Source organism: Onychomys torridus, chromosome 1 (assembly GCF_903995425.1).
Source record: "Onychomys torridus chromosome 1, mOncTor1.1, whole genome shotgun sequence".
Classification (NCBI taxonomy): Eukaryota; Metazoa; Chordata; class Mammalia; order Rodentia; family Cricetidae; genus Onychomys; species Onychomys torridus.
The window spans coordinates 3,278,140-3,297,893 of NC_050443.1; the positions used below are offsets into that span (position 1 = coordinate 3,278,140).

General features: G+C 50.7%; 2 protein-coding genes across 2 annotated transcripts in view; both read right to left on the reverse strand.

The window, feature by feature from the left end:
* The window catches only part of Sbk3 (SH3 domain binding kinase family member 3), a 3,385-nt gene extending 2,715 nt beyond the window's left edge, over positions 1-670 (reverse strand). Inside the window, exons 1-2 of the mRNA XM_036202408.1 lie at positions 468-670; positions 89-105 (exon numbers count right to left, since the gene is read on the reverse strand). Of these exons, the coding sequence (XP_036058301.1) occupies positions 89-105; positions 468-670 (220 nt within the window). The remainder of the gene's footprint in view (positions 1-88; positions 106-467) is intronic.
* Positions 671-7,140: 6,470 nt separating this feature from the next.
* Znf579 (zinc finger protein 579) lies at positions 7,141-10,311 on the reverse strand. Its single transcript, XM_036189913.1, has 2 exons — positions 10,221-10,311; positions 7,141-9,185 (listed from the first exon to the last, which is right to left on the reverse strand). The coding sequence occupies exon 2, from the start codon at positions 9,181-9,183 to the stop codon at positions 7,513-7,515; it is 1,671 nt and encodes a 556-aa protein (XP_036045806.1). The 5' UTR covers positions 9,184-9,185; positions 10,221-10,311; the 3' UTR covers positions 7,141-7,512.
* Positions 10,312-19,754: the final 9,443 nt, after the last annotated feature.

The following is a 19,754-nucleotide window of genomic DNA, read 5'->3' on the forward strand; positions in this document are numbered from 1 at the left end:
AGGTGGGGGTGAGAGCATTTAGCATTTACAGGGAGGCCTGGAGGGAAGGTAGGGCTGCACCAGGCAGAGAACTGCCCATCAAACCTACCAGAGGTGAGAGCTGGGCTGTACCAGGAATGGACAGAGTCAGGGGAGACAGCCAATGTGAGGTGCCTGTCCCTGGAAGCTTACATGACAGTGACCCAGGAGAGCAGCTGGGGCTTTGGGACTGGAGCTAGCAACCTGGACAGAAAGTCAGTGTCATCCCCCCCTCCCCCCAGTCTCTTCTATCTCCTCCTGATCTGTCTCTTTCCGAATCTCCCCATCTTCCTGGGTCTCTCTCTCTGTCTTTATCCCTCTCTCCATCTCTGTTTCTTCCCAGCTTCCTCTTTATCTCTCCATCTCTCTGTGTCTCTGTCTTCCTCTCTCTCTTTCCATATCTGTCTCTCTCCTTGTCTCTGAATCTTTGTGTCTCTGCATCCCCTCACCTCTTCCCATCTCTCTCCCCATCTCCGCCCGTTTCTCCTCCCCACATCTCCTCTTTTCTCCCTGATTTCGCGTCTCCTCCACAGAGTGAAGGGTGGGAGCCCAGGGTGGCTGCTGAGTATTTGCCCAGCCGGTTCCCTGCCTGGCACCGTGTGGGTGGTGGCAGATAAGGCTCGGGGAGGCTGGGGGCACTGCCCAGTCGCATTCCAGAGCCAGCCGGGAAGAGGCGCAGCTCCCATGCTGGGGGCTGGGCAAGTTACTCTTCTTGCAGTGTTGGCTTCACCGGAGAGGAGTGTGCCCAGGTCTGGATCACCGGGGTCTCTGTTTCCCTGTTTGCACCCATATCACAACAGGTAAGCACCAACGAAATAAATAACATGGAGCCGGACGGATGTCACTCAACCTGTAACACATCACCCTTCCTATAAAGCACATCGCCCGCCAGGCGGTGGTGGCGCACACCTTTAATCCCAGCACTTGGGAGGCAGAGGCAGGTGGATCTCTGTGGCCAGCCTGGATCTCTTCGAGGCCAGCCTGGGCTACCAAGTGAGTTCCAGGAAAAGCGCAAAGCTACACAGAGAAACCCTGTCTGGGGCGGGGCGGGGGGGCACATGGCCTGACCTATACAACAATGCCCTTGGGGCAACTTGATGCATAGAAACGATCTAATGAGTAGCGAAACCAGGACATGGGAAGGAGGGACAACATTTTCTTCTACCAAGAAACAAAGGATTGTTCTAGAAACTTCCATCTCTGCAAGGAGCTTGATTACCACGTCTTTCCTCCCCACGTACTTATTTAGTGACTTGTTGAAGAATAGAGGCTAGGCCACCATGGTTGGGGCTGTGTATGATCCCAATGTTCAGGTGGTTGAAGTAGGAGGATGGAATTAGAGACCAATTTGGGCTACATGGGAAGACCTTGTCTGAAATGCAAAACAGAACAAAACCAAAACAAAATCCAGGTGAGGTGGCATGTGCCTGTAATCTCAGTTCAGGAGGTAGACGCTGAGGATGAGGAGGAATTCAAGGCCAGCCTCGATTCCATGAGACTTTGCCATCAAACAAAACCAAACAAAGAGTACGGGCTGGGCCTTGTGGGGAAGACGTAGTTCAAAATTCAAGGCCAGTCTGGGCAAATTAGAGATTCTGTCTCAAAATGAAAAGTCTGTAGAGATGGCTTAGTGGTTGAGAACCCTTGCTGTTCTTGCAGAAGATGGGAGTTCAATAGAGATAAGAAGACAGGAAAGAGAGAGACAGAGAAGAGGAAGGGAGGGAGGGGAAGGGGAAACAGACACAAAAATAGGGTGGTAAGGAGAGAAACAGAGATAGAGAGACAAACTGGAAACAGAGACAAAGAGACAGAGAAAGAACAGGGCGCAGTTACCTGTCATTCCAGTCTGAGGGGATCCAGCGCCCTCTCCTGGCTCCCATGGGCAACCACACCCACATGCACACACACAGAGAGCCACATAAGAACTCAACTGGTTATGGCAAAGTCACTACCTGGAGGGACCAGGGAATTCCTCCAGAGGAAGTCAAATTCCAAGGAATTTTTGGTGTTACTTGGCTTGTTATATACCAGCTGTGTTCTGTTATGAAAATCATGTGTGCCTTCATAGTTTTCCCAATTGACTTTTCCCTAAGAAGGGCTAACAGTGTGGACTGATCACTCTCTGGACATACACATTCCAGGTATTTGGAGAACAGCCTCAGATATCTCCCTTAGCCACTCTCAAGGACTAACAGTAATAACAGTCCACATGCAAGTCTCCTGATTTAAGATAAATTCCACAAGGAGACACTGCCTAGGTCAGGTGGACATTAAGTAATAACTTTACACAATTTAGTTCAGACCCTCCTTTCTTACAGCCTTACTAACTTTATAGACTTTTAACTCCTTACCTAACCACTTCTAGGAATATTTAGATAACTTTCTGTGCTGACAGCTATGCTCAGCCAGAACCCCAGTTCAAGCCCCCCTGTAATTATCATCATTAGCAACATCCGGCCAGGTGCATCCCCAGATGGAGGAAAGTACCTTATCAGAGATACCTCTGTACTCTCTAAGAACAGACTTAAGCATCCAGGCTACCTGTTTGAGAAGGCCTGATGTATGTGCCAATTAAGCTTTACTTCCTCCTTTCCCAAACCTTACGTCTAGTTCCAGATCTCCCTTTAACTATCACCAGAGCTGTACACAGGTTGCCTAGCAACTGAGCACACTTTCCCCCACCCTGCAGGAAAAAAAAAACGGCGGATAGCTTGGACAGATAGGAGCCACAGGAAAAAAGAAGACAGTTTTATTTTCTCCCATTGACCTAGCAACTTATAGATTCTTAACATTTTCTACCAATCACATTTAAGATTATAGTGGAGCACGTAAGATCACTCTTCTTAGATATTACCCGAATTTAGCCTTTAGTTAATTCATTTCCCCATTGGTCACTTCTCTTTGGGGTTGCAAATGATAATTAATGGTTATTGCCTCCCTATGTGATTCTTATCACCCCTCCGTTTGACCCTGGATGCCTGGCTTTGCACTGCCAAGGAATGGCTGCTTGTAAGTGTATATATACCAGGACTTCCAGGGCACAGGAGGACGGAGAAGAGAAAAGAGAATGGAAGAACTAGATGGGTAAGAACTTGAGAGGAACAAATCGAGATGGGGAAGAACTAGATTGAAGGACTAGAAGAGAGAACTAGAGGAACGAGATGGAAGGTGAGGACGAGTCAGATGGGGAAGAACAAGATGAGAGAGAAGGAGATGGGAGAGGAGCTGATATGGGAAAGAACTAGATGAATGAGGACCTAGAAGGGGCAGAACTAGATGAAGGAATTAAGATAGAACCTAGAGGGGACAGCAGATAAATGTAGAGAGAAACTGGGCAAGAAAGGAGCTAAAAATGAGAGCAGATCATAAGCTTGTAGAGAGAGAACTGATGGAATAATAAAGTGTATGGACTGAGGAATTTCGAGTACCTAGATCATTTCTTTTCATCAAAGATTAATTATCAGCTGGTTGTAGATTCTTCCCGGACCCTGGAAGGGGACTCTCAAGGGGCTGGTCCCCCATAGTCACCAATAATACAGCTCAATGGTGGAGTTTCAGCTCAAAATCCACCAGCAAAGGACTGGAGACGTGCCTCAGCAGTGGGGCTCTGGTCTGGGCTCTAGGTTTAAGAGAGAAGCATCTGGGGCAGTGAGATGGCTCAATGAAAAGGCTCGCAGCCAAGCCTGATGATCCGAGGTCAACCCCAGAGACTCCCATGGCTGAAAGAGAAAACTGACTCATGTAAGTTGTCCTCCTACCTCCACACCACGCTGGGGCACACGTGCCCACATACTTGGGCACACTTGCATACACGCACACACTATGCATACATTAATAAATGTAAAAAGTTGGAAAGGAATGAAAGAGAGGTAAGTAAAGGAAATAGTGGTCCACACCCGTAGTCCTAGCACGTGGGAGACTGAGGAGAGTGAGGCAGGAGGATCACTAGTTGGAAAATGGCCTGGGATACCTAGGGGGGCACCAGTTGGACTTACACACTTTTGCTTCACTCCTCACCAAGTATCCTCACAAAAGCCAGGGAGAATCTCTACACCAGAGAGGGCTTTGCTCTGTTTAGTTACATGTCTCTGTCAAAGTTTGTCAAGCATATATGTAAGTCAAACATGTATGTTCCACTGTATTTATATTTTGCTAAGGACAAGAAGCTTGGGCACTTGCTATGATGTACGTGCCTAAGTGTTTGTGGTGAAATGATATTTGTAAGTTGCTTTGAAATGAAGCCTATTTATTTATTTATTATTTTTATTTATTATGTAAACTGTTCTTCCTGCAAGTTTGCCATATGCCAGAAGAGGGCATCAGATCTCATTATAGATGGTTGTGAGCCACCATGTGGTTGCTGGGAATTGAACTCAGGACCTCTGGAAGAGCAGACAGTGCTCTTAACCTCTGAGCCATCTCTCCAGCCCCAAAATGAAGTCTTTTTAAAAAGATGCACGAGAATGCTATACTTTTAATGTAACTTCTCTGTGAATTGCTGACTTAGTCACTTTTCTATTGCTCTGTAATCAAAGCAACTTATGGAAGAAAGCATTTACTTGGAGCTTATAATTTCAGAGAGTTGGAGTCCATGACCATCATGGAGGGGAACATGACAGCAGGCAGGCTTGGTGCTGGAGCAGTAGCTGAGAGCTTACATCCTGATTCATATTGGGAATGGCACAGGCTTTTGAGACTTTGAAGCCCACTCCCAGTGACATATCTCCTTCAACAAGGTCACATCTCCTGATCCTTCCCAAACAGTTCCACCAACTGGGGACCAAGTATTCAAATATATAAGAGTATGGGGTCCATTCTGATTCATACCACCACAATTTCAAATTGGTCTAAAATAAGGTTTTAAGTAAAAAAATGTGGATGGTAAATAGATGAATGGATGATGAATAGATATTAATGGATGATAAAGGGATGGGTGAATAAATGGATAGCAGATAGGTGAATAGATGATGGGTTTAGGGTGAATGGATGGATGGATGGATAATAGATGGATGTCAATAGATGACAGAGGGCTGAAGGCTGGTGGAGGGATGGATGAATGATGAATGCAAGAATAGCCAACACAATGGACATATGAATGGTGGATGGATGGATAACAGATAGATGGGTGGATAATGAATGAATGGATAATGGATGTCAATAGATGATAAGAGGGATGGGTGAATGGGTAGATGAATGATGAATGGATGATGTCAGTAGATGACAGAGGAATGAAGAAGGATGGATGGGTGGATGTTGAATGGAAGAATAGCCTTTACAGATGGATAGGTAACAGATAGATGACAGACAGATGGATGAATGGATAACTGATGATGGATAGCCAGATGGGTGATGTACAGGTGTCAATGGTGACAAAGAGACATGCAAATGGTAGATGGTGATAGATGGATAACGAACATTGGGTAGAAGAATAACTGGATGATGGTAGATGGATAGGTTATGGATAGATGATGATGGATAGATGAAATCATGCATTAACTTAATAAGAAGCAAACATGGAAAAATACTGCTTTTGGGCTCTAGGATACTAGCAGTATCCATCCTTTCAATTTTCTATTTGTTTAAAGTTTTTCGCAGAATTGTGGTAAACGGAAAAGAGAAAGCCGACTCCTGGTTTCTGCACGAGGCACCCACCATTCCCTGTTTCACTTTGACTAGCAGAGTGTCCATATCAATCCTTCCATCACCTCCCAGACCTCGGCTCCTCCCTTCCACTCTTGTGGTTTTTTTAATATTTATTCATAGGTATGAGTGTTTTGCTTACATGTGCATATGTACACTACATGTGTGCCTGGTGCCTGTGGAGGTCAGAAGACGGCATTGAATCTCCTGGAACTGGAGTTATAGGTGGTTGTGAGTTGCCACGTGGGTACTGGGAATTCAACTGGAGTCCATTGTAAAAATCAACGAGTGCTCTTAACCACTGATCCATCTCTTCAGCCCCCACCCTGTTCTTCCACACTGGTTCCTCTGCAGGCAAGTTGGTCTCTTTGCTCCTTGACCATGCCACCCACATCTGTACCTCTGAACCTTTGTACAGCTGTGCTTTCCCTCTGAGACGCATCCCAGTGATTGGTGTGACTCCATCCTTCATGCCTGTTTCTATGGGTCTGTGCTTCCTACTCCCCATGTCCTGTATCATCTTTTTCCATCTCTGGCCTAATAAGATGGTTTTTACACTCATTTATTGTGTATGTGTGTGAGTGTGTATGTGCATGCATTCTCGCACATCATGGTTAGTGTGTAGAGGTCAGAGGACAACTTATCCGAGTCAGTTTCCTCCTCCCATCATTTGGGTCTCAGGGGTTGAACTCAGATCCTCAGGCTCAGCTGCAAGTGCCTTTACTGAGCCACCTCACTGGCCCCTAAGATGCTTTCCAATCACTCAACTGCTTCATCTTCTTGTCCATGTTCTCCCGCTAGAACGGAAGCCACACCTTGAGAAAGGATTGTGTTTCGTCATCAGAAGAACGAAGAGTGCCCAGGACCACGAAGTGTAGGGGCTCCATGAGACAGTCCAGCATGAAGGAAGAAGGTAAGAATGGATCACCGAAGAAGGACTAAGAACATGGGCTATGGAGTCACCGGGCCTGGGGCCATATCTGGCTATGCCATGTGACCTTGGCTAAGTCACATGCTTGCTTCGACCACTTCCACCCCTTAAATGCTGGGATTGCAGCTATGTACCACCACACCCAACTCAGATCATATCTGGTTCTCGGGTTTCCTCAGGAAAATGGAGATGACTGGCACCTTCACAATTGTTAACAGGAATTTGGGGAAACATCTAGTGCTTTCTCAGAAGGGGGTTGTAGACTTCCCACATGGAGCAGTAATTCTGTGCCTAGAAATCTGCCCTAGAGAAATGGAGACAGTGCATACCGTGCTGATCTGCTAAACTGCACGCAAGGCTTCCTGAGGGTGGTCATCAAGGCTTTCTGTCTCAGCACACTTTTCTTCTCAATCTACGGTTCACGGACTTCTTGCTTCTTCGATAGAACATCCTCCTGGGATCTGGTGTATGAGCATCCTTGTTCTGAACCCAAACGTGGGCAAATCCTGACTCACCCAAACCCCACCTCCACAGACAGCCTCACTCATGGGTTGCACGAACTCACATTTATTCACAGAGACAGGGGAACGGGGGCAGACCTTTCTCACTGGGAACTCCCAGGGTCTGGCAGTTCCAAAGAGGTGACGGTGTCCAGTGTTTGTAATGGGGGACGGGCAGGCTGGGGCCAACCCACCAGTTTCTATCCCTCTGGCCAAGCGCCCTCCGCCTTTTCCTGCCTTTACTTAAGACACGTGTTGGGGTGAGTGTTTCCTAACCAGCATCAGGGGTCTAGGGGTAGGTAAAAGGGAAGGTGAGTGGCCCAGGGCTCAGGGGTAGGCAGAGGAGGTATCTCTCTGTCAGCTTCCCTCTGCCTTACTGCGAACCGGGAGCTCGTTTGGAGGGGCGGAGGGTGGATGTGAGGGTCAGGAGGCCAAGCCCCCCAATCCGCGTAGGTGGGCCTTGTTGTCCACCTCCTCATCCTCCATCTCGAAGGCTGAATGGTCTTGGCTGTCAAAACAGGAGGCGCTGAGAAAGACAGGGGGAGCGGGCGGGGACTGCGGTGGGGTGCCAGGTGAGGGCGGCTCTTCCTTGATGTGTGCGATGGACAGAGGGAGCCCTTCTGCCTCCTGCTTAAGCGGCGGCGTTTGGGGCGACTGTGCGGCCTGGGACTGGAGTGCCTGCAGCGCAGCGGCCCTCTCCAGCTCTGCCCGTTCCAGCTCCGCGCGGTGGCAGCGCTGGTGGCGCAGTAGGCTGTAGGCGCGGGAGAAGCGGCGTGGGCATCGAGGGCACGGGTGCGGCGCGGGACCCCCAGCGTGGACTTGCGCGTGGCGGGCCAGGTCGGCCAGTCGCTTGAACTCTCGCTGGCAGCGCACGCACTGGAAAGGGCGTGCCCCAGAGTGGGTGACCCCGTGTTGACGCAGGTGTGCCCGGCGTCGGAAACCTTTGCCACACTCGGGACACCAGAAGCGTGGCTCCCCCGCCGGGGGCCGGGCTGGGGTGGCATCTCCTCCATTCTGCCCGCCTTCGGCCCCTTCCGAGGCACCCCCACATTCCGCTCCTTCGCCCCCCTCAGGCCCTTTCCCTGAGTTCCGTCCGCCCGAGGACCTGTCGTCCTTCTTGGCGGCCCCGGGCAGTGGGGCCAGCAGGCTGAGAGGGCCGTGGACGCGGCGATGCTGGCGGAGGTAGGAGGCCAGGCGGAAGGCCAGGCCGCAGTCTGGACACACAAAAGGCCGATCGGTGGAGTGGACTAGCCGGTGACGTGACAGCGACCAGGGCCTGGCGAAAGCCTTGAGGCAAATGGAACACTGGTGTCGCTTGGGGCGCGGCGGGGGTCCCCCTTCGCCCTCCTGTTCGCCCTCGGGGCGCAGACACGGGTGCGCTTTGAGCTCCCCCTTGGTGGCGAAGGCTTCGCGACAGCGGAGACACAGCAGCGTCCAGTCGGCCTGGAGGAGGACCTGTTTCTCCTCCTGTCGCCCCGCGGCCAGTGCCAGCTCTGCCCTTAGCTCCGCTGCCCCGGCCTCGGCCTCCTCGGCCTCCGATTCCCGAGGATCGGTGCTCGTGGGGGTGGCCACAGGGGCCGGGTCCCCGACGGGCCACGTCTCGGGCCACGCTGCCGCCGCCTCCTCCGCAGCCCCGGCCACCGCCGTGGAGGGCTGCTCCACGCCCTCGTCCTGGGGCTCCTCCTTCACTGCCCTCTGCGTGGACAGATCCACCTCGCCACCCGCGTGCTCCTGGGCCAGGTGGCGCCTGAGCTGGGCCGGCTCCGGGAAGGTGCGTGGACAGGCAGCGCAGCGCAGCGGGGGCTGGGGCCCGTGGCCACGGAGGTGGCGGGAAAGGTGGGCAGGCCTCCTGAAAGCTTTGGGGCACAGGGGGCAGGCGTGGGGCCGGAGGCCCGAGTGGCTCAGCCGGTGTCGAGACAGGTAGTAAGGGAAGCGGAAGAGGCGACCACAGGTGGGGCAGGGCAGAGGTGCCCTAGGGGCTCCAGCACCCCCTCTGCCACGGCCACGGCCTCGGCCACGGCCACGGCCACGGCCTCGGCCTCGGCCACGGTGAGGTGGGCTGCCCTGGGCAGGTGGAGGGGGCTGTGGATCCATGCCTGTGGGGAAAAGGGGGAGAGGCAGGGGTGGGGAGAAGAGATGAAGGATGTGGATGTGGTGAAGAGAAGAGGAGAGAGAGAGGAGGGTAGATCCTCAGTCCAGAAGAGGAGACAGGGGAGAGGCAGGGGAGGCAAGGGGTGAGGAGGCAGAGACAGAGCAGAGGCAGAAGGGGGCAGAGACGGTAAAGGAGAGGAGAGAGTTGTGGAGATGTAGGAAAGGGAGACAAGGTCCAGGAGAAATGGAAGGGAGAGAGACAGAGAGAGAACATAGAGATGAGAGGCAGGGACAGACAGGAAGACAGAACAATACACAGGAGACACAGGGAGACAAAGTCAGCCAGCTGATTTTTCTCTAAGGCCCAGGGGATCGAACATTCTTAGTGGGGGTTGGGAACCAGTCCACCCTTGAGGCCTCAGTGGGGTGGGATTCAGTCAAGAGGCCCTGGAAATAAGAGTGTGTGTGCCCAAAAGTCAGGGGCTGGGAGGGACCAAAGAGTAGCAGAGCTTAAGCTCCCGGGTCTGAGGGGGGGAAAGGTTGGAGTCTGGACCCCTGGTCTGAGGGAGGAGGCTGAGGCTGACTCCTGGGTCTGAGGGAGGAGGGCTGGGGTCTGGACTCCTGGGCCTGAAGGAGTGCTGAGTCCTGGATCCCTGGGTCTCAGGCAGGAAGACTGAAGGCTAGGACTCCCGGGTCTCAGACAGAACAGGACAGACGAACTAGACTCTTGCAGGTAGACGAGTCTGGGTGAAGGAAGAAGCTGGGTAGGGGGCCCTGACTCACAAGACAAGGGAGAGGAGGGGCTGGGAGCTGGGCTGCAGAAAACCCCCAGGGCGGAGATGGCTGTGGCCAGACCCCTGGCCGGGCGTGGTGTCGGGGGAGGGCGTGGAGCCTGCAGGCTGTCGGGGGCCCTAGGTCCAAGAGGGGGCTATCTGTTCCGGGTAGATACGATCTGCAGAACCGGGCCGGCGGGTCGAGGCCTTGCGGATCGCTCCGCGCAGGGCCCGGGGCTCGCCCCAGTCTCTGGGCGCCCGTCTTACCTCCGCCTCCTGCGCTCCTTTCTTCCTTCCCTGCTGCCGGCGATCGCGGACAGTGGTGGCGGGGAGGGAGGGGGCTGAGCGTGGTGGGGGGTGGAGGAGGAGGCTGGGCTCGGTGTTACAGCCTAAGCCTTCCCCCCGGAAACCCGGTGTTTGGTCGGAGGCTAGAAGAGGAAAGACTGGCTGAGAAGCCGGAAGCGGAGGGCCAGGGACCTTGGGGGGCCGAGAAGGAGGGCGGTTCGGCTTCTGAATCCTGGAAGGGGAAGGGGCTGATGGCCTGTCTTTTGGACCCTCAGAGGGAAGAGGGGGCTGCAAGCTTGGGACTCTGGATCCAGCTTACCACCCCTCCTCCATTTCCCAGCAAGATAACACATATTCATTCATCCTTTCAACAAACAGGCTTTTATCAAGGTCTGCCGGTGCCAGGCACTGTGCTGGGCTGCTAGGTCTGAAGGAGGGTTGGAGGAGGCAAAGATGGAGATGAACGAACAGTGAGTGATACAAGTTTGAGAGGGTACCGCACTCCCTAATAGAGCCTGACTCCCGCTTTCCCTTGGTTGCCTGGGCAACCAATTCTCTCTTCTCCGAGCCTCAGTTTCCCGCTTTATGGTAAGCCCCTGGAGCGCAACCCGACCAGTTTCATCAGAACACCTACTGTGGGCTGGCTCTGTCCTTGGTGCTGGATTAATGGAGTCAAAATTCATGGTCTGATGCAAGCGGACAGGTCAGAATCAGTCAGCGAGGGTGTGATGAGGGAAGCGCTCTGATTCGGAAAAGTGCTGAGGGGCTGCAGGGGACGGAGGAGAACATGGGCTGTTTTTCCATGGGAGTGGCTGTCGTTCCTTTAGTCTTTTTTGGCAACCGTGTTTCATTGAACCTGAAGGTTCAATGCTTCAGCCTGTTAGATGGGACCGACATAGCTTCATCTCTCAAAGTTTATGTGATAGAGAAAAAGGCTGTTCCATTGCTTTGGGGGGGGTGGGTGGTGTTAAATTCATGCCAAACATTGTTGGCAAGAGTGTGGATAAACAGTTCCTTTTGTACATGTCTGAGGTGAGGAGAAGTTTGGAGAGCTTTAGCAGCCTTGCAATTCCAGGAATTTACCGGTCAGAGACCAGAAACATGCAATATTATTTTTGTGCCAGGTTCCTCGCTACATTTTTGGTTTTGTTTTTGTTATGTAGGTATTTGAGGCTGGCAAGCGGCTCACTGTAAAGGCTGTGAACCTGAGTTAGATGCCGAGACCCTCTAAGTGAAAAAAGAGAATTGATTCCTGTGGGTTGGCCTCTGACCTCCACACTTGTGCACCTGTACACACACACACACACACACACACACACACACAAATAAATACAAATGTGTGGGGCTGAAAAGATGGCTCAGTGGTTAAGAGTGTTGCCGCTGTTCCAGAGGACCAGAGTTTGGTTCCCAGCACCCAAGTCAAGGGTGTGCCCTGTAACTTCATCTTCGACACCCTCTTCTGTCTTCTCAGAGTATACACACAGGTACACATACACACTTACAAATAAATACAATAAAATGTAGCTCATTTTTATTACATTTATTATTTATGTGTGTGGGGGCACACATACCATGGTGCAACTTCCAGGGGTCAGTTCTCTCCTATGATTGGTCCTGGGATTGCACTCAGGTCATCAGGCTTGGGTACAAGCGCCTACACTGACTGAACCCCTCACGAGTCCACCACCGCAGTCTTGAACATCACTATGAATGGCTGGAAAAATCTCAGCTATCTGAGGAACAAAATCATGACCCAGTGGAATCTTGTATGTCCTGAAGAAAAAATAAAGGGGGGGGGGAGAAGCAAGTGGTCACGTGAGGAGAAGAACTCCAGAGCTGCACTAAGTCTCTATGTGTGCTCCTCTGAGTGACCCGGGGATTGGCAAGACGGCTCAGAGTTTCAAACCACGGACTACTGTCACTGCGGACCTGGACTGGGTTCTCAGCACCCACACAGCGGCTCACAATCCCTCTATAACACTCCAGTTCCAAGGGGACCTAGTACCCTCTTCTGGCTTCCAGAGCACCAAGCCTGCATGGGGTGAGGGTGGGGGCACAGACACGCGGGCAGGCAAGACACATAAAACAAAATAAATCTTTTGGGGGGGGAGGGAGAGAGGAGGAAGGAAGAGGAGGAAGAGAAAAAGGAAGAAGACAGAGAGAGAGAGACAGAGAGGGAGGGAGAGACAGAGAGAGAGAGACAGACAGAGAGAGAGACAGAGAGAGACAGATAGACAGAGAGACAGACAGAGAGAGAGGGAGAGAGAGAGAGGGAGAGGGAGAGAGGGAGAGAGAGGGAGAGAGAGAGGAGAAAAGGCATGATTGTTCATACCTGCAGTCCCAATACTTAGCGGGAATGTTGTAAGGAGTTCCAGGTCAGATTTCACTGCCTGAGCCCTCCTCTCAAACAAACAAATGAGCACACAACAGGAAGGATGAGTGGAGAAAGACAGAAAAGTAACAATTTTAGAACCGGGTAATCAGGGAGAATTTCAAACAAGAGAACAAAGGGCTTGTTAATGGGGGGGGGGGGGATCCACGGTGGCCAGACCTGTCAGAGAAACCCAGAGAAACCTGAACCCGGTGCCGGGCTGTGCTTGGGGTTCTTCAGAGAGCACTGAGGAGCCATTGAGAAAGTTTTAAGCAGGAGAGTCAGATGATCAGATTAGCGTTTTAGAGACATTCCTGGGGGATCCGCCCCAGAGGCGGGCCAGATGCCAGAGGAGACGAAGGCCAGGGGGTGGTGGTAGCACTGATCGGGTCCAGGAGAGAGGTGGCTGGGCCACTGGGACCCTGCCTGGGAAGGTACCCCCTACTCGGGAGGCGCTGATCGAGGGACACACTCCTTTCTACCACAAATAGCTTTCTCACTGGCTCCTCGGCTCGCAGCCTAGACTCCAGCCTCACAAATTACAGCTCCTCACTTAAACAAACGAAACAGAAGCAAACAAACAAAAAAGTGTGTGTGTGCTGGCAAGATCAGAGGACAACCTGCGGGAGTCGGTTCCCTTCTTCCACCCCTGTGGGTTCCAGAGATGGAGCTGGGGTCCATCTGCTTGGAAGCAAGTGCCGTTACATGCTGAGAGCTAGGGCTGGCTCAGTCACGCTTCATTTTTTGAGCTAAACACCTCCGGAGGTTTCTCTTCATGCTCAGAAATAAAAACCAGCCCTTTCCCCGTTAGTCCTCAAACCCCATGTGCCCCTGTAAGGTTCTGTTGGCCCTCACCTAATTTCTGGTGATGGGAGGGATCAGGTGAGGAGTAGAGTCTAGCTATGTAGCTCAAGTTGGCCTCAGAACTTGTGACCCTCCTGCCTCAGTGTCCAGAATGCTTGGGGTGCAAAGGCAAGCACGAGCAGGCCCAACATTCCCTCACTTAATTTCCGGCTTCCTGCTTCTTTGCCACCCCGCTCTTTCTTTACTCTTTGCCTGTGATGCCCTTCCTTGGGACTTGTTTCTGTGAGGTTTTCCTTGCCGAAGACATTGCCTGAGATGTATGCCTGGTGTATGCTTTCTAAAATGATGCTCTATTTTCTTTCTTAAAAGAAGAATTATTATTATTATTACTGTTTAAATATATTGTTTTTATTTATGTGTGAGTTGGAGTGCATGGACATTTGTGCAGTGCACACAGAGGCCAGAAGAGGGCGTCAGATCTCCCTAGATATGTTGATGCTGGGAATTGAACTTGAGGCTTCTGGAAGAGAAATAAAAACTCTTAACCTCCAAGCCATCTCTCCAGCCCAATTTTCTTTAAAAATAATTTTGTTGGGCCGAGTGGCAGTGGTGGCACATGCCTTTAATCCCAGCACTGGGGAGGCAGAGGCAGGCAGATCTCTGTGAGTTCAAGGCCAGCCTGGTCTACAGAGAGAGAGTTCCAGGACACGCTCCAAAACTACACACAGAAACCCTGTCTCAGAAAATTTTTTTTTCGGTTAGACTGTTTGTGGTGGTGCGTGCTTTTAATGCCAGCACTCAGGAGGCAGAGGCAGATAGATGGATCTCTGTCAGAGGCCAGGCTTGTCTAAAAAGTGGGTTCCAGGACAGCCAGGGCTATACAGAGAACCTTTGTCTGCTGGGGATGTCTTTCTGTATGCTGTGAATGTGTTGCTTTGATTGATTGATTGATAAATAAAGTGCTGATTGGCCAGTAGCCAGGCAGGAAATATAGTGTAGGCAGGACAAAGAGAGAGGAGTATTCTGGGAAGTGGAAGGCTGAGTTAGGAATCGCCAGCCAGACACAGAGGAAGAGAGATGTAAAAGTATTGGTAAGCCACTAGCCATGTGGCAACTTATAGATTAATAAAAATGGGTTAATTTAAGATATAAGAACTAGATAGCAAAAAGCCTGCCACGGCCATACAGTTTATAAGTTTCTGAATGATTATTTTATAAGCGGCTGTGGGGTCCTTGGTACTGGGCGAGCACAGGAAAAACTTCAGCTACACCTGTGTAGCTGGAGTTTTCTCCAGTACACCTGGCTCCTGGTCAGGACAAATCTCTCTCACCCACCAGTCCTGCAGCCGCTTGGACCCAAGTGAACACACAGAGGCTTATATTAATTAGAACTGCTCGGCCATTAGCTCAGGCTTACTTCTGACTAGCTCTTACATTTAAACTCGACCCATTTCTGTTGATCTATATGTTGCCACATGTTCTGTGGCTTTACCAGTCCATTGGCATGTTGTTTCTCCTTCGGGGGCGGCTGGCCTCTCCTCTCTGTTCTGCCTTTTAGCTTCCTCCTTTCTGGTTAGAATGTCCCACCTAACCCTACTCTGCCTCACCATTGGCCAAACAGCTTTATTTATCAACCAATCAGAGCAACACAAATTCACAGCGTACAGAAAGACATTCACCCATCCCACCTGTCTCTAAAAACCGATGATGATGATGATGATGATGATGATGATGATGATGATGATTTTGTTACATTTATGTATTGATTGTGTGCATGCATACTAATATGGAAGCCAGAGGACCATTTGCAGGAATCAGTTCCTTTCCTACCATGTTGGTCCTAAGGATTGAACTCAGGTCTTCAGGCACGGCAGCGAGAGCCATCTGGTCAACCTGGCCCTTGTTTTTCAATATTGTACTTACTGCAAACAAACCTTAGACTATTTGAGAATCACTCGGAATGGCCAACTCCTTCTGGATACTGCCCCTCTCTTAGTACCATCCATTTGTGGGTAAGTAAGAAGGGGTGAGTGGCATTGGCGATGGAGCTGGAGTGCCATCCTAGCTTGCAGGGTGATCCCAGCACAAACCAGTCTTGGTGTCCCAAACCCAGCACTTGGGAGGTAGAGGCAGGTGAACAGAAATAGTCCAACCTGAGACCCTTTCAGAAGGAGAAGCGCTGTGGCTTGGGCCCTACAATGGCGAGGTGTGGGGCCCTGAAAGGACATGGATGGGGAGAGAGAGGCTTGGGAATTGCCAGCATCCGTTCAGTAATTGATGCTTCGGAGAGGCAGAGGCCCCATCTCTCCCTCTATCACAACTGTAAAACTTAGGACACTGTGAGGCAGGTTTGTCGACCAGCTCTGGGCATGGGTGTGCTTGGGAATAGCATATTTTTTTTTTTTCCAAAACAGGGTTTCTCCATGTAGCCTTGGCTGTCCTGGAACTCACTCTGCAGCCCAGGCTGGCCTCGAACTTACAGAGACCCACCTGGCTCTGCCTCCCGAGTGCTGGGATTAAAGGCGTGTATCACCACTGCTAGGCTTTGTTATGTTTTCAAATAGAGTCTTGCTATGTATCCCAGGCTTGCCTGGAACTCACAAGGATCCTCCTGCCTCAGCTTCTCCAGTGCTGGCTGGCATTACGAGCCTGTGCTACCACTCAAGAAATGGATCAGTCTCTTACATCACTGTCTTCCCTGAGTTTCAAAGACTGTGGTGGAGGCGAGGTGGGTGGAAGCCATGGTTCCCTTAGTGACCCCCCATTCAAACCAGGCACAGGTGGTTTCTGTCTCCGTGACAACCCTGGTGCTTTTCCATGGGCTCACAGTGCTCGGCCTCCTTCTCTCAAGACCTGTCTTGTCTTCAGGGGACAGTGTCTGGATCCAGAGGGCCAGGCCCTGTTTCGCCAACTCAGAGTTTATGGTTCCTTTTTTGTATTTTTGACACAGGGCCTCATTTAGTCCCAGACATCCTTGAACTCTGAATACTCTTGCCTCTGCCTCCCAAGTACTGGTACTATAGACTGGGATAGCATGTACCCCCAAATTTATTTTATTTTACTCAGAAAGAGTAAGTCTTGCTTCTGTACCTCTATTGCTGAGTGGAGAATATTGTATGTATGTATGTGTACATATGTGTTATATATATTAATAAAATAGAGAACTTATTTATTTTATGCATATAGGTATTTTGCCTTGCCTGCATGTAATGTATGTCTGTGCACTACATGTGTGCCCATTTCCCATAGAGGCCAGAAGAGGGCATCAGATCCTCTGGAACTTCAGTTCCAGAGGATTGTGCACTTCCATGTGGGTGCTGGTCCTCTGCAAGATCAGCCAGTGCTCTTAACCACTAAGCCATCTCTCCAGCCCCTAGACAATGCCTCTTGACTTTCCATTTTCACGTATTTATTGGGGTAGTGTGCATATACCACGGTGCACCTGTGGAGATCAGAGGACAACTTGCAAGACTCCATCCTTTCTTTTCACCGTGTGGGTCCCGGGGATTGAACTGATCAGGTTATCAGGCTGGGCAGCAAGTGCCTTTACCCACTGAGCCATCTCTCTGGCCCCAACATTGAGAATCCACCTCTAAGGGCTAGCATCTCTGGGGAATGACTTTATTCCCAAGGGATGAAACTTTTTCAAATTGGCAATTTGTGGGTGTTCGCCGAAAAAGTCTTATTTTTCCCCTGAATATTTCTCTCACCTTTTCTTCACTGTGGTGCATAAGACTCAGATAAAAAGCCCAGGATGTGAATGAACGATTGAGGGGAATTGTTTTAAACAGACCCCCAGCAGGATGGCAGAACCCTTGCCTTTCGTAGGGCCCTGGCTCCATCTCAGCACTGTGGAATAGACACAAAATAACAAAAACAAACACAAAACCAGGGAAATGCTTGGGAGATGGTTCATTAGGTAAAGCACCTGCTTTGCAAAAATAAGCATCTGAGTTCAGATCCTCACACCCACGAAAGCAGGATGGTGCAGCGAGATTCTGTAGGGAGTGAAGACTGCCAGATACCCGAAGCTCATTAGCCGGCCAGCTAGCCTAGCCAAACGGAAGCTCCAGATTCAGAGAGAGACTGCCTCCAATAATAAGGTGGGGTGCTGGTGAGACAGCTCAGTGGGTAAGGGGGCTAGCTGCTGGCTCCTTGGCCCAAGTTTGGTCCCTGGGACCCACACGGTAGGAAAGAAGAAACTTCTGAAAGTTGCCCTCTGCCCTCCACACTCAGGCCATAGCATGTGCACAGATGCACACACAAGAGCACAAGCATGCACATACACCACATAACACACACACAAGCACACACACACAGACACAAGAGCACAAACATGCATATACAAGCACAAAACACACATAAGCACATACAACACACATGCAACACACACACACACACACACACACACACAGAGTAATAAAAAGTGAAGTAAGGTGAAGAGTGATTGAGGAGGATACCTGAAGTTAACCTCTGGTCTCCACAGGCAGATGCACACAGGGCTTCACACATTCGAATGAACATACACAAACAAGCACACTCACCACACCCACATTAGTGAAGGAATGAGTGGATGATCCCCAGATTAAGATATAGGTCAGTGCTAGCTACCAGCAGTCACAGAAACTTCCTAGATGTCTCCTCCTACAGTTAACCTTCAAAGTACTAGTTTTGTAGAAAATTGTTCTCCACCAGGCCCGTGGCTTACGCCTGTTAGCTCGACATTTGGGAGGTGGAAGCAGGAGACTAGAAAACTCAGGATTATCCTCTACTGTGTAGCCAGTTTGAGGCTGGCATGGGGTCCATGCTACCCTGTCACACAAAAATTCCTTTTTAATTTTGTATGTGCCCTAGAGTGCTGGTGTCCTCAGTGGTCAGAGGGGGAGGATCCCTAGAACTGGAATTACAGGAGATTGTGAGCTGCTTGATGTGGGTGCTGGGAACTGAACTTGGGTCCTTATGTACTCTTAACCTTTGAGCCATTTCCCCAGCACCACACACATACACAAAAGGCTTATAAAATGTTCGGGGGTCTGTGAGTTGGTATGGTGGTTTTAAAAAGATGGCCCCCAAGGAGAGTGTCACTATTAGGAGGTGTGGCCTTGTTGGAAGAAGTGTGTCACTGTGGAGGTGAGCTTTGAGGTCTCATATATGCTCAAGCCACACCAGTGAGACAGACCACTTCCTGTTGCTTGCGGGTCAAAATGTCGGACTCTCAGCCCCTTCTCCAGCACCATGTCTGCCTGCACACCACCAGGTCACACCGTGATGATAATGGGCTAAACCTCTGAAAATGTAAGCCACCCAATTAAACATTTTCCTTTATAAGAGTTGCCGTGGTCATGGTGTCTCTTCCCAGCAATAGGAACCCTGATAGGCCATTATGCCCAGCCATTGTAGGCTCTACAGTCTAGTGTGGGGGTAGGAGGCAGTCGGGAAGGAGAAACAAGTGCTGTAGAGCTAGGGAGTGCAAGTTGGGTACTTGGCTCTGATCATAGACAATGCAAAGACACAAAGCAAGGCTTGACGTGCAGATGACGCATGCCGTTTCCCCGCCCTCTGCCTGTTGAATGGTGAAGGAGCGGAGTAGGGAGAGCACCAGTTCTGCACACTGGTGGCTCCTCCATGTGCTATGTATGTTCCACCCCAGCGTTTGGATGGCAGAGGCAGGTGTATCCCTATGAATTCAAAACCAACCTGGTCTACATGGTGACTTCCAGGCCAACCAAGGCCTAGACCTTGTCTCAAAAATAAATCAAAATGAATACATAAAGTATAGGATGACTGGGATTGTCTGTTTTGTTCACTGAAGCATTCTCACGGCTTTTATAATGTCCAGCACAGAAGGGTCGCTTAGCACAGAGATGCGATGGAGAATGTGGGTGCCAACTCCTCCTTCCCCCCTTTCTTGAACTCATTCTCCTCCTGTACCTATCTAGGTATCTCTAACAAGTCCCCCTTCAAGGACCAGGCTAATGGAGAAGCCCTCCGGGCCATCCTATCGAAGATGGTGTGCTCTGGTTATTCAGTGTGTGTGTGTGTGTGTGTGTGTGTGTGTGTGTGTGTGTGTGTGTGTGTTATTGAACTTAGGATGCTGCACATGATGCTAGGCAAGTGCTTTACCACCGAGTCACACCCTGGTCCCTCACTGGGGAATGTTAGGAAGAGCTCTATCACTGAGCCACACCCTGTCACTGTTTGGTGCATCTTAAGCAAGCCTCGACCACTCATCCAACCCTGCCCCAGCTCCTCACTGGTAAATTTTAGACATTCTACCATTGAACTTTATCCCCAGCTCTTCTCAGTCCAAATTGTTTGTGTGTGTGTGTGTGTGTGTGTGT